Source organism: Desmodus rotundus, chromosome X, assembly GCF_022682495.2.
Source record: "Desmodus rotundus isolate HL8 chromosome X, HLdesRot8A.1, whole genome shotgun sequence".
NCBI lineage: Eukaryota > Metazoa > Chordata > Mammalia > Chiroptera > Phyllostomidae > Desmodus > Desmodus rotundus.
The window spans coordinates 6,116,141-6,128,689 of NC_071400.1; the positions used below are offsets into that span (position 1 = coordinate 6,116,141).

At 42.3% G+C, this 12,549-nt stretch overlaps 1 protein-coding gene across 4 annotated transcripts in view; it reads right to left on the reverse strand.

Moving 5' to 3' along the window:
* OPHN1 (oligophrenin 1) overlaps positions 1–12,549 on the reverse strand; it is a 268,416-nt gene that overhangs the window by 232,894 nt on the left and 22,973 nt on the right. For 3 of the 4 annotated variants that reach the window (XM_045191252.3, XM_071220302.1, XM_045191250.3), the window contains one exon: positions 11,870–12,040. In XM_045191252.3, coding sequence (XP_045047187.2) covers positions 11,870–12,023 — 154 coding nt within the window. In that variant the 5' untranslated portion in view covers positions 12,024–12,040. Of the gene's footprint in view, positions 1–11,869; positions 12,041–12,146; positions 12,544–12,549 lie in introns of those variants that run through there. The other variant, XM_024555326.4, reaches the window with a different exon arrangement.

The window sequence follows — 12,549 nt, forward strand, 5'->3', positions numbered from 1 at the left end:
CATGTTTTTTGCCCTAGCAGAGGAATAATGTTGCATGTGCACTTGAGAAGAATGTGTATTCTGCTGTTGTGTCAAGGGTTCTATAGATGTATGTAAAAGACCTCGCTGGTTCACAGTGTTGTTCAAGTCTTCTAGTTTCTTGTTGATATATGTCTAGCTACTCTATCCATTATTTAAAGTAGAATATTAAAACCCCCAAATATTTATTGCTAGGTATCTATTCCTCCCTTCAGTTCTGTCCACATTGTTTCATGTATTTTGGGGGTCTGTTTATGATTTTATACCTTCCTGATATATTGACTGCTTTACCATTATAAAATGTTTTTCTCTGTATATCATAGAAGTTTTGTCTTAATATCTATTTTGTCTGATATTAGTATACCCATACTAACTCTCCTTGGTTACTGTTGGCTTGGTATAGTTCTCTATCCTTTTACAGTGGAACCTCAGTTCTCAAACTTAAAGATTTAAGTTTAAATGTCTTTTAAAAGTTTAAAGTCTTTTAAAGATTTTATTTATTTTTAGAGGGAGGAGGGAGGAAGAGAGAGAGAGAAACATCAATGTGTGGCTGCCTCTCACACGCCCCCTACTGGAGACCTGGACCACAACCCAGGCATGTGCCCTGACCGGGAATCGAACCAGAAACCCTTTGGTTCACAGGTCAGTGCTCAATCTACTTAGCCACACCACCCAGGGCTCGTCTTGCTTCTTTCAAGATCCTCTCTTTGTCTTCGGATTTTGTCAGTTTGACTATAATGCATCTAGGTATACATCTTCACAAGTGGTTCCAATTCCGTTGCACTTCTTGAATCTGGAGATTAGTGCTACTCATCAAATTTGGGGATTTTTTTGGCCATTATGCCTTCAAGTAGTCTTTCTGCTCCTTTCTATGTCCTCCTTCTGAGACTTCCACTGTACATACATTAATACACTTTATCATGTCCCACAGTTTCTGGGGCTCTGTTCATTTTTTTTGATTGGAGAGAGAGAGAGAGAGAAAGGGAGGAGAGAAAGAAACACTGATTTGTCCCACATCTTGGTGCATTCATTGGTTGATTCTTGTATGTTCCCTGACTGGGTATCAAACTTTCAACCTTGACGTAGCAGGACGCTGTAATCAACTGAGCTACCCAGCCAGGGCCTGTTCATTTTTGTTTTTGTCTTTCTTTTGCTCAGACTGGATAATCTCAATTCACTTCTCTTCAAGTTTTGTGGTTCTTTTCTCTTCCAGATCAAATCTATTGTAGAGGCTCTCAAGTGAATTTTTAATGTCAATTATTTTCCTTTCAACTACAGCATGTCTAGCTCATGCATTTTAATCATTTTTTATGTCCTTGTATTATGTCTTTGGTGAGACACTGTTCTCTTGCCTTCCTTTAAATCCTCAGACATGGCTTCTTTTAGGTCTTTGAATATATTTGCATTACCTGATTTAAATCTTTGTCTGAATTCCAACATTTAGGCCTCAACAGGTACAGTTTACACTGACTGCATTTTTCGTGTGTAAAGACCATACATTTCTTTCTTTTGCAGGTCTGAACATTTTTTGTTGAAAATTGGACATTTTAGACAATACAATAACATGGTACTTATAGAGATCAGATTCTGACCCCTCCGGGTTTTATTGTTATTGTTGTTTTTGTCATCGTCATTGGCATTATTTGTTTGTTTGTTTGTTTAGTATCTTTCTGGACTAACTCTGGCAGTGTCTATATTCCCTAGAGCGGGGGTGTCAGACTCATTTTCATCAGGGGCCGAAACCACATCAGCCTTGCGGTTGCCTTCAAAGGGCCGAATATCATTTTAGGACTGTATGGATGTAACTTACTCCTTAACTGTTAAGCGAGAACTCAGTGCTGCCACCGGGTAGAAACAAGGTGCTGGGCCAGATAAATCAAGGAGGGCCAGATTCAGCCCGCGGGCCTTGTGTTTGCCACCTGCGTTATAGTATGTGGCCACTGAAGTCTCCACTTGGTTAGCTTAGTGGCCAGCTAGTGAGTATTCAGAGATGTCCTTAAGGGTCTTGAACCATTAAGCCTCCCTCCTTTCGCTGAGGGGCACAGTGTGCATGTTGGGACATTCCTTCAACACTCATTCAGGCAGTTTACAACTCTACCTCACGTTCAGCCAGAGGAGACAAACTGGGGCCCTCTTGGGTCTTTTCTAGGCATATGCACAGCCCTGAGCATGTACACAGTCTTCTAGATCCCCAGGAATATGTCAGAGCTTTTCAAAGCCCCCTATGGATACCTCATTCCCCATTTCTTCCTTTTAAGTTTTTGGCCAGGCTCTTGCTTCTCCTGACTTGTATTATAGCTGCAGGAAACTGTAATGTTAAACACCCAGGTGACAGAACTTTTCTCACTGAGCTAACTCCAAGTCAGGTGATGCAATGAGAAGCCCTATGAATGGGGCTTATCTAGATAGCTTTGAAACAGGTTAAATAGTGACAAGACTGTGGGTATGTGAGTTTTTGAGGAGGTACAAACTGAGTCTCCCCCCTCAGTTGTTGAAAGACTGCTGGTTTCCACAGCTATTGCAGTTATGAAGCTGTTGGTTTTCAAACCTGCCCCAAAAGGCTGGAGAAGGGAATGGGAGGCAGGGTAAGTTAAAACGCCACTATGCAAACTACTTCAGACGTTCAACATGCTTTCATCAATAAACACTCTTCAGATTGTTGTAAACTTTTTGGCTGATTTCCAGAGTTCTGAAAAAGTTGATTGTGACAATTTTTGCCAGGTTTTCTTTTTCGGGTTTTTTTTTTTTGGGGGGGGGGGTGCCTTTATGGAGGAGTTGATTTTCTGAGATCTTTAGCTAGCCATTCCCTCCAAGGACAATCTTAAAGAAATCTTGCCACAGTGTGGTGGGGAATTTGCCTACCATGGAGCACAATCCTGAGAAAACAGGTTGACAGAAGTACTGGGATAAAGTCTTTTCAAGGATAAACAAACAGCTGTCCGTTGTTACCTCTAAGGCAGAGAACTGGGGAACTGGACAAGGGAGGAGTGAAAAGATTTTCCCTTTTGTACCTTTTGAATTTGGTATCCTGTTCAATCTTCAAAACCATTTTACTATACTTATAAAAGAAGGAAGCAATAGGTACATTAAGTTTTCCCTAAAGATCCCATGATAGATACCACACCCTGTCTGTTTCCGAGAAATTCTTCATTCACTTAAAGTCTTGCTCATTGTCAGGGCCATTATCAACCAAGACAGTAAAACAGTGGGCCTTGACTTAGGAGCTCTTCCTCCTCGGTTTATTCTTTTTCCCCTACGGACAGTTACATCTCCATGGTCTAGCTCCTTTTTGCCCCCACAAAGCCCCACTCTGTAACATGTGATAGAATATATTTCATACACTCATCATCTTCATAACTGTTCTCACAATTGTAATTAAATTATTGGAGTGGGTAATCAGATGTTTTAATGTATGCTGCAAGAGGGCAAGCCCATGGCATTCTTATTCACCATTATATCCCAAATTTCCACGATAGTGCCTGACATGTAAGTAGGTGCTTATTAGTAAAGCCTTATTGAATTGCCTTTACAGGATACAAGCCAGATAAAGCATCGTGAGGGCCATCCACACCACTAGAAAAGAAAATCAGCTCAAGATTTCCAGAGTACTCTCCTGGAAAAACATGTATCTTTCCATCTTCATGGGCTTTTAGGAAATGTCTGTAGTAACTGATTACAGAAACAGATGTCAGATTAAACAAAAGGTTTGGCTATGCTGTAAAAATGAGACTATAAAAAATTAAGCTGAGAAGTAGTTTTCCTTTATCACTCTTAACCCTGACTGAAAATCTTTTCTTAATGAGCAGGTCGAGCCATAATATTCCCTACCCTACTCCAAACGCCATCCCCTGTCCCTTTAAAGGCTGGCTTGGTTCCCTTTTCCACGCTAGTTCCCACTGGACGCCCGGTCCAGCTACTTTGGAATCTGGTCTGCTGAGGACCTTTAGTGAACATGTCGATATCGTCTCCACCCAATTCTGACATTGCTTCGTATCTACTAACAGCAGCACCATAAGACATACTCATCACACTGATCTGAGTTACTCTGTAGAATATCTAAAATAACTCCATGTACTCCAAAGCCCTGGTTAAATATTACTACGATAATGACAGGATGTCTGCTGAATTACAATGTGCATTACATAACCAAACTCCTCCCCATATACCATGGCACTACAACCACCCCAAAGGGATTAAAGGTTTTGGTCTCCCTCACTGTAGAGCTAGTCAGGAGAGAACTGAAGGGCATCGGGTTAACACCGGTCAAGATTCATTCATTGAGAGGATAATCAGATAGGCCGGCACAATTCCAGTCATCTATTGGCAATGGACCTATCAGTTAACATTTTCCCTTTGCCCACACTCCCAGATTAAAGATAAATTGGCTCTGAAGTTTATGACAGAATCCATTTAGGTTGCTCTATTTGAGCAAGACAGTTGGCAGCCCAGATAATGCCAGGAGGAATCCTGAAGCTCACTGACCAAACCTCTAATTTTGCAAATAGGACAGCAGGCTGATGAAACGAAAGGCTTTTTCAATGATACATAGTTAGCTAGTTGGCAGGGTTGGGACTGACACCCAGGTTCTCTGTGTGCCGTGCTAACGATGGCTCCACTAAGTATACACAATATCAAATTCGCCTCATGGAATCCACCCATCCTTTCAGGAAAGCAATCAGTTGCCAGACAGGTGCCCCAGGTATCAAAGCAAGACCTGAGCAGGCAACCCAAAAGGTCACCTTAATATAAACATCTAAAACTCTTTTTAAAAGTATAACATGTAAGAAAGTGACATTTTTGTAAAAATGTAAGACTAGATTATAAAAGTTATACCAATTATATTCTTCCAACTTTATTAACTTTATGTACATTTTTAGTACAAAATGCATTTTTATATTATTTTAAGATATACGTGTTCATTAGTACTAGACAAAGAATGCATGGTTGTGCATGTATATGTGTACGTTTAGTGATATAATTCTTTTTCTGATATCTCTTTCATGTATAAAAGCGTACATACACATAAGGTATATTATCCTTGGCTTGTTGACATCTACTTCATTCTGAAATTTTTACTGTTTAATTAAATACTATCATGAACACTAAATATCAGTATTTATGTCGGCATAAAGTTAGAAGCTATAATTGGGTTATTTATTTCCCAAATGATTCAAATAGGAAATGAAATTTTAAAAGGCATGGAACGTTAGAGCTCAAAGTGAGCTTATAGGTCCCCTAACTAGCCCCACTTTTCTAAAGCTGCTGCCCTGTGGCCCCAGTAAAAGACCTTACCACCATCACAGCTTCCATTAGGAGCAAAGCTAGAACCATACGCTGGTATCTAGAAATCACGTCTAGGGTACTTCCCCATTATACCATCCTTCCGCCTCTGCCACTTGCAAACAGGGTCCAGTGGTACTTTCCCAGAGAAATCTGTATCTGCAGACTGTCACCTTCCATATTCCTAGCCCATCAGAGTCCAAGACTCAGACACTAATAGAGCTAAATCATCTATCTCAGGAGTTGCAACCTAACTGAATTTAGGCTGTGAATATATTTTATCTAGCTAGCACATTTTTATTTATTTTTTTTTAGAGAGAGGGGAAGGGAAAGAGAGAGGGAGAGAAACATCAATGTGTGGTTGCTTCTCGCACACCCCCTACTGGGAACCTGGTCCACAACCCAGGCATGTGCCCTGACTGGGAATCGAACCGGTGATCCTTTGGTTCACAGGCCCACAGGCCCACACTCAATCCACTGAGCCACACCAGCCAGGGTGAGCAGAAAATAAAGACCTTTTGAATGGGTTGAGGCCACTGTATTTCACCCCAATCCCTCCAATCCTATTAACTCACTTCCAACAGCTTCATACTTTTTTGTTTCCTCCTTGGCCTCTCACAGCATTTGAGCCTGTGATCCTTGAATCCATAGCAGACACAATTAACAGCACAGCAAAGTAAAACTAATTGATGGAAAATGTCAAATATTCTCCCAATAGGTATATTCACTGCCTTACCAATAAAAATCCACTTAGGATTTTTAGGTTAACCAGTTATACCAAAGGAATGCAAACTACCAGTGAGACAAACCCAGCATGCCACCTATTTTTGTATGTTCTCTGGCTGAGCTGATGATTTCTATATTTTTAACCAGCTGAAAAATTCAAAGGAAGAATAATATTCCATGACCTGTAAAAGTTAAGTGAAATTCACATTTCAATGCCAATGAAGTTTTGCTAGAATATAGCCACTCTCATCTCATATGTGCATTATCTATAGCTGCTTTCTCCTAACAATGGCAATTAATTAATTGCCACAGTGATTGCATGGCAATCAAAGCCTAAAATACAACCCTTTAGAGAATCCGTTTGCAGACCCCTGAGCTATATCAAAGAAAATTTAAAGCTGCCAATCAACTGCTAAAAAGTCACAAGTATTTGTGTGGAATTGCTAACACCTTACTCATCACACTCAGATGAATCTTTGTAAAACACAGCTCGAGCCATGGCTGTCTCTCACCAAAATGTTTTTAGTACTCCCTGCCTACAAAGAAAAGTTAATTGCAAAGTTAACTTTTTAATTATTCACAATGCCCAAGACATGGAAATAACCGAAGTGTCCTTAAATAGAGGATTGGATAAAGAAGATTTGGTCATATACACAATGGAATACTACTCAGCCATAAGAAAAGATGAAATACAGGATGGACCTCGATAATATCATGCTAAGCAAAATAAGTCACAGAGAATAAGTTAAGAACCATATGATTTCACTCATATGTGAGATATAAAACTGAATACAACAAATGAACAAACAAGAAAGACAAAAACTCATATCAGAGGAAAGAAAGGTGGGGGGTAGTGAAGGGGAAAGAGGGTGAAATGTATGATCTGACCCTTCAGTAATGAAGATTTGACTCTGGGTGGTGAACTCAATATACAGATCATGTATCACAGAAATGCATACTTGAGCCCTGACTGATGTGGCTTAGTGGATTGGGCAAAGTTGCACAAAGTGCAAGATCACCAATTCAATTCCCAGTCAGGGCACATGCCTGGGGTGTGGGTTCAATGGGGGCTGCGTGAGAGAGGCAGCCAATTAATGTTTCTCTCTCACATGGATGTTTCTCTCTCTCCCTCTTTCTCCCTCCCTTCCCTTCTGTCTAAAAAAATAGTCTTTAAGAAGAAATGTACACTTGAAACCTGTATAGTCTTATTAACCAATGTCACCCCAATAAATTTAATTTTTCAAAAGTCTGAAGTATTTAACAGTTCCTGCATGGTCAAGACCTCAACCTTCCATTCCACCCTCGTCCCACAAACCTCCCTTCCTGTATCTCATATTCCAGATGAGCTGAATTATTTGCTGTCCCTTTACATTGTCTGTGTCACTAGTACTACAATAAATGCCCTGTCGTGGATACTGTGCAATGCAGTAAAATAAGCAGGACCTGTAGAGTCAGGTCTGGGTTCTAATTCAGACTCTTGCCCTTAGTAGTTGAGAAAATTACTTAAGAACTCTAAACTTCAGTTTTCTCATCTGTAAAATGAGGATAATAACCCATGCATCTTAAAGGCTGGTGTAAGATGTTACCATCTGGCACATGCGAACAGCTAAACAAGTGGTAAAGGTATTAATTCTGCCCAATCACAATGCTCCTTCCTCCTCTGTTTTCCTTTGTCCTCCCATTGGGAAATGACCCCTCCTTCTGATGAACACACCATGGTATCCACCTGTCCCACTCTTACGGCTCAGAGCCATATTTACTACCTCATGTGATACTAATCTTTACCTATATCTTGTCTGGGAACTCCTTGAGGGTAGGATCCATCTGTGACTCACTCTGACACATCTGTGACAGCCCTGAGAACAAAGACTTGAATACAGTATGGGCACAAGTATTTACTGAATGAATGGTATGTGTGCATTGAACTATATATAACACTTATTAGGTACATCATGTTCCATTGGGATGTAAGCAGGAGCCACACCACTGGCTCTGAGTACCACCCAGCCTGAGTGCTTAGAAAATGTTCAAACCACATCAGAAACCAAATCTCCCAACATAAAAACAAAGAACAAACAGAAAAATAAGCAATATTATTCAGTGTTTTTATTTTCATTACTTCAAGTTATAATCTTCGTCTTCCAACAATTATAAACAGATCACATTTAAAGGGGGGGGGGGATTGACCATTTCCCCAAGGGACATGCTGAATATCATTAATAACCAATTACCTCTGAGTGTAGATCTAAATAAATCTAAATTTTCAAGCAGGCCCTACATTTAATAAAGTAAGCATCACACTCAGTTGTGACTAAAACCTCACCTAGAGCTGTGTACTAATTCAGACACAAGCAGGATAAATGTAAAAGTCAAGTCGCACCTGGGCTAACAACTGCCATGGAAACTGAGGCGGGGGTTCGAAGCAGGATGCACCACGGGCCATTAGTCCCTAGAAACGCTAGCCGTCTGATTCGATGGGCAGCTTCATAAAGTAAAAAAGATGTCAATTATTTTCCTGACTTTTTAAAAAATCATCACCCAAGGATATATGTTTTTTTATTGATCTGACAGAGAGCAGAGGAGGGTAGAGAGAGAAACGTCGATGTGAGAGACAAGCATCTATCAGTCACCTCCTGAATGAGCCCATGACTGGAGATCAGCCCAGCAACCTAGGTAGGTGCCCTAACAGGAAACTGAACCAGCAACCTTTTGGTGCACAAGATAACACTCCAACCAAGTATCCCAGCCAGGGCTCATTTTCCTGACTTTAAATACCAGATTCCAAATGCCAAAATGAATCCACACCCAGGAATACAAAATGAACTGCTAAGACATGCCAATCTGGGGAGGGGCATTTTCCAACAAGATAATAACAACAAAAAAAAGTTTCCAACTACATTCGTTGATGCATTTCCCGTCAGAAACTTCCAGACAAGTACACACTTCACCAGCAAATTTATTATTAAACTGAAGATGTATTACAAACAACTTACAATGTTTAGCTGTCAGGAAGCACTTTCGTAATCCATTAATTTCTTGGAAACTCACAACAACCCTGTGAGGTGGGTATAATTACCCTCACTTTACAGATGAAGTAATTTGTGCCATCTCATCCCAAGATGGTGAAGCGAAGATGGTAACCCAAGTCTTAGAAATCCAATTCCCAATCTCCTAAGAAATCCAAAACACTAATTTGAAAGAATACACGCACCCCTATGTTCACTGCACCATTATTTACAATAACCAAGTGCACACCAGTAGATGAGTGGATAAAAAAACTGTGGTATATTTACACAATGGAATACTATACAGCCATAAAAAAGAAGTCTTGCATTTTGTGACAGCATGAATGGACTTGGAGATTATTATGCTAGGTGAAATAAGCCAGTCAGAGAAAGACAAATACCAGGTAATCTCACCTGTATGTGGAATCTAATGAACAAAATAAACTGATGAACAAAATCGAAACAGAAGCATGGATACCTGGAACAGACTGACAGCTGTAGGGGGGAGAGGGGTTGGGGGACTAGATGAAAGATGAAGAGATCAAGCCAAAAAATATATATATCACATAAACACAAGTGTGGGTATAACCAGACGGAAAGGGGGTGGCAGCTGGGTGGAGGTGAGCAATGCCGGGGGTGGGGGTGGGGGTAAGGGAGTGGGGAATGGGAACATCTCTAATAGTGTCAACAATAAAAATAAAGTTTAAAAATAAGAAATCCAATTCCCAATGTTCTCTTCTACTTTTTCCTCCACACAAAGCAAGAGGCTACATTTGTTTTCCTCCCACCGCACTTACTGAAACCATCGGCCAGCCAGCACTGCATGAGGAAGCAGAGTGGGAGTATAAACATTACTGTGGTCAACACAGTGAAAGACATCCTGGCTTTGCCTCTTGCTGATCACGTTTTTAGAATCATGCAACTTAAAGAAATGGAGTGTGGGTTAACTACTGGGTTTTATTTCCTACCTGTCCTATTTTGGGCTGTCTATGTATACCCAGAAACAGAAAACCACCATAAATATCAAGAAGCCCCCAGGGTCACATTATCTCTTGGATCTTTTGCGCATATTCAAAGGTCTAGGCCTGCATAATTGTTGACTCTTACCAGGTTCAGTCTCAGAAAAGGAAAGAATAAAAAACCCCCGCAACTTGCCCCCCTAACCCCAACTTACAAAAGTTTTGCCCTTCCCCAAATGTTCCATGGAACACTTTATTTTTTTTCATGAATCTTAATCTGCCTGACGTGCCTTAGCTACTCAGTTTTTAGGACAAACACTTTGTTTGAACTTAGGGTAGACTTCACAAAGCCACTCCCTCCCTGGGCCTTGCGAGGCGCTTCACTTGACTGTGGATACTGCACCTAACAGTTTACTGCAACAAGTAAATAAAAAGAAAATCTGAACACTCCCCCCCCTTTCCCTTTTGGTGAACCCTCACCTTTCTAACCACTTTTGTGGCACAACCTGCATATCTTTAGCCTCTCAATGAACTCTTCAGTGCAGACACACCCCAAAGCCTGGCATGTACGCTTCTAAGGATCAACATGAAACACCCCATCTTTAAGGTGCTGCCAAGAGTTTACTCTTTTTGGGCCACAACAGGACAAACCTTTAAATGAGCAAAGTCAATCAAATGACCAGCAGGCACTTAGACAATTTTATACATTCTGACTAAGGCAGGCAGGCAGCATGTGCCAGGACAGCACAGACTCCAAGGTACAAATCGGAAGACCTACACAACAAATCCCAGCTGGTAGCAGTTATCATTGTGCTGACGGTCCAAGCCTTTCTCCCTGCTCTTGGTTGGCTGCATCCGCCTTAAGAAGGTCCGCACACTGGACCTAGATGCAGTATGTTCAGGATGAGTCCACTCAGAACAAAGTTAAAAGCATACAGGGCATTTTTGCCAGTGAGTCTCACTTTATTTTTCACAATCATCTTTCAGCCAAGAAAAGAAAAGAATAATTATCACTGCATCCAATCACTATCAGCCATTCTTCTGGGTATATACTTTTGGCACAAAGGGTTGGTTTGCCTGCACTCTCAGTGGGGATGTTTATTATTCTTTCTCTTACTCCAAACCTTCTGCCAACAAGCAGGAATAAAAACTCCACACACATGGCCGGGGAGGGGGGAGTCCCACAGCTGTCAGCTGTGACCACTGGGAAAGCCAAGCTAGGTGAGGTCCCTTGAGTCCCATGGATCCCAACCTTAGCTGTGTAATTTGCTCCCTGGGGGGCTGGGCTCCTTCTGCCAGGGACCAGACAGGTCTTTGTTTATTCCACCCTCAAGCAGAATTCAGTGGCATGTGAGGCCATCCAATAATTCTGAGCTTAGAGTGACCTTAACCAAAACCATAGCTCAGTAACTTCAAGAAAAAAAAAAACCCACTGGGGCAAAGGTGCTTTCTTTAGAAAACGAACTTGCCCAGGGAATGTTTTACTGGCCCCCACACACCTAGAGACCAGGACAAAACCACTGTTCAAGCTGTTGACTTGAATTCCCAATTCTTTAGGGGGTGCTGAGGCAGTTACTTGATCGGCTTGGATGGCCCCTTGGAACAGACGTGGGTGCTTAACATGTCTGACAGTACAGGTGTTACAGAACAGACCTGGGGGGCGCGGGGGACAATATACTATTAACAGGTACGTTGTCCCTTTCCAACAACAAGCAGGGCAAGAGTATCCCTGGCCCAGCTATAGATCCTGTCTTACAAGGTCAAGGCCACAGAAGGAAAAGGCCCAGTGTTCTAAAACCTCCTTTCCCCCTGCGGTGTGGAAGAGCTTAAAGGCCAGAGGCACCGGATCTGGGAAACACCTCATCGAAGCCTTCTACTTACTTCTCATTGCGCTAATAAGCGCGTTGCCGTCTTTGATCACGTCCTTGATGAATTTATTGGTCCTCTCCAGCTCCTGCTCATAACACTTGAGCCTCTCGCGGAAATTCGGGCTGTCCAGGTAGCAGTCGCTGAACTCCAGTGGAGGATGCCCCATGGTTCTGACGGCGGGGGCTAGAAGGAGAAAGGAAAAATACAAAGACCAAGAGCATCGGTGGTACAGTAGGGGGAGCAGATGGGACGGGTAGCTCGCAGCCTCCCTCCCTTGGGAGACAGGTACCTGTTTTAATGAGATTCCTGGGGGAGCTGGCTGGTCAGTACCCGCCCGCGGCGACTGCCTCAGGTGACTGGAAGAGCTAATTAATGCAGTCGGATCCCCGCGGGGCGCAGCCTGGTAATCAACATAATCCCTAGCAATCGCCTTTTCAGAAAAGCAGCAGAAACCGCAGCCCGGATCGCCTCCGAAGACCGGCGGGATCCTTCTAAGCAATTGCAAACTTGACACATCGGCCCGCCCAGGGTGTAGGCGGGGGTCAGAGCCGGGGATGGGAGCCGCCTCTCTTCTCTCCTCACTGCTCCTCGCTTCCGAACTAGCAGATTTCCTTCGCCGAACTCCGCGGGCAACCCCGACTGCACCGTCCCCTCCCCCTCCTTAAAGCCAGAGCCTCAGCCCCACCCCAGCG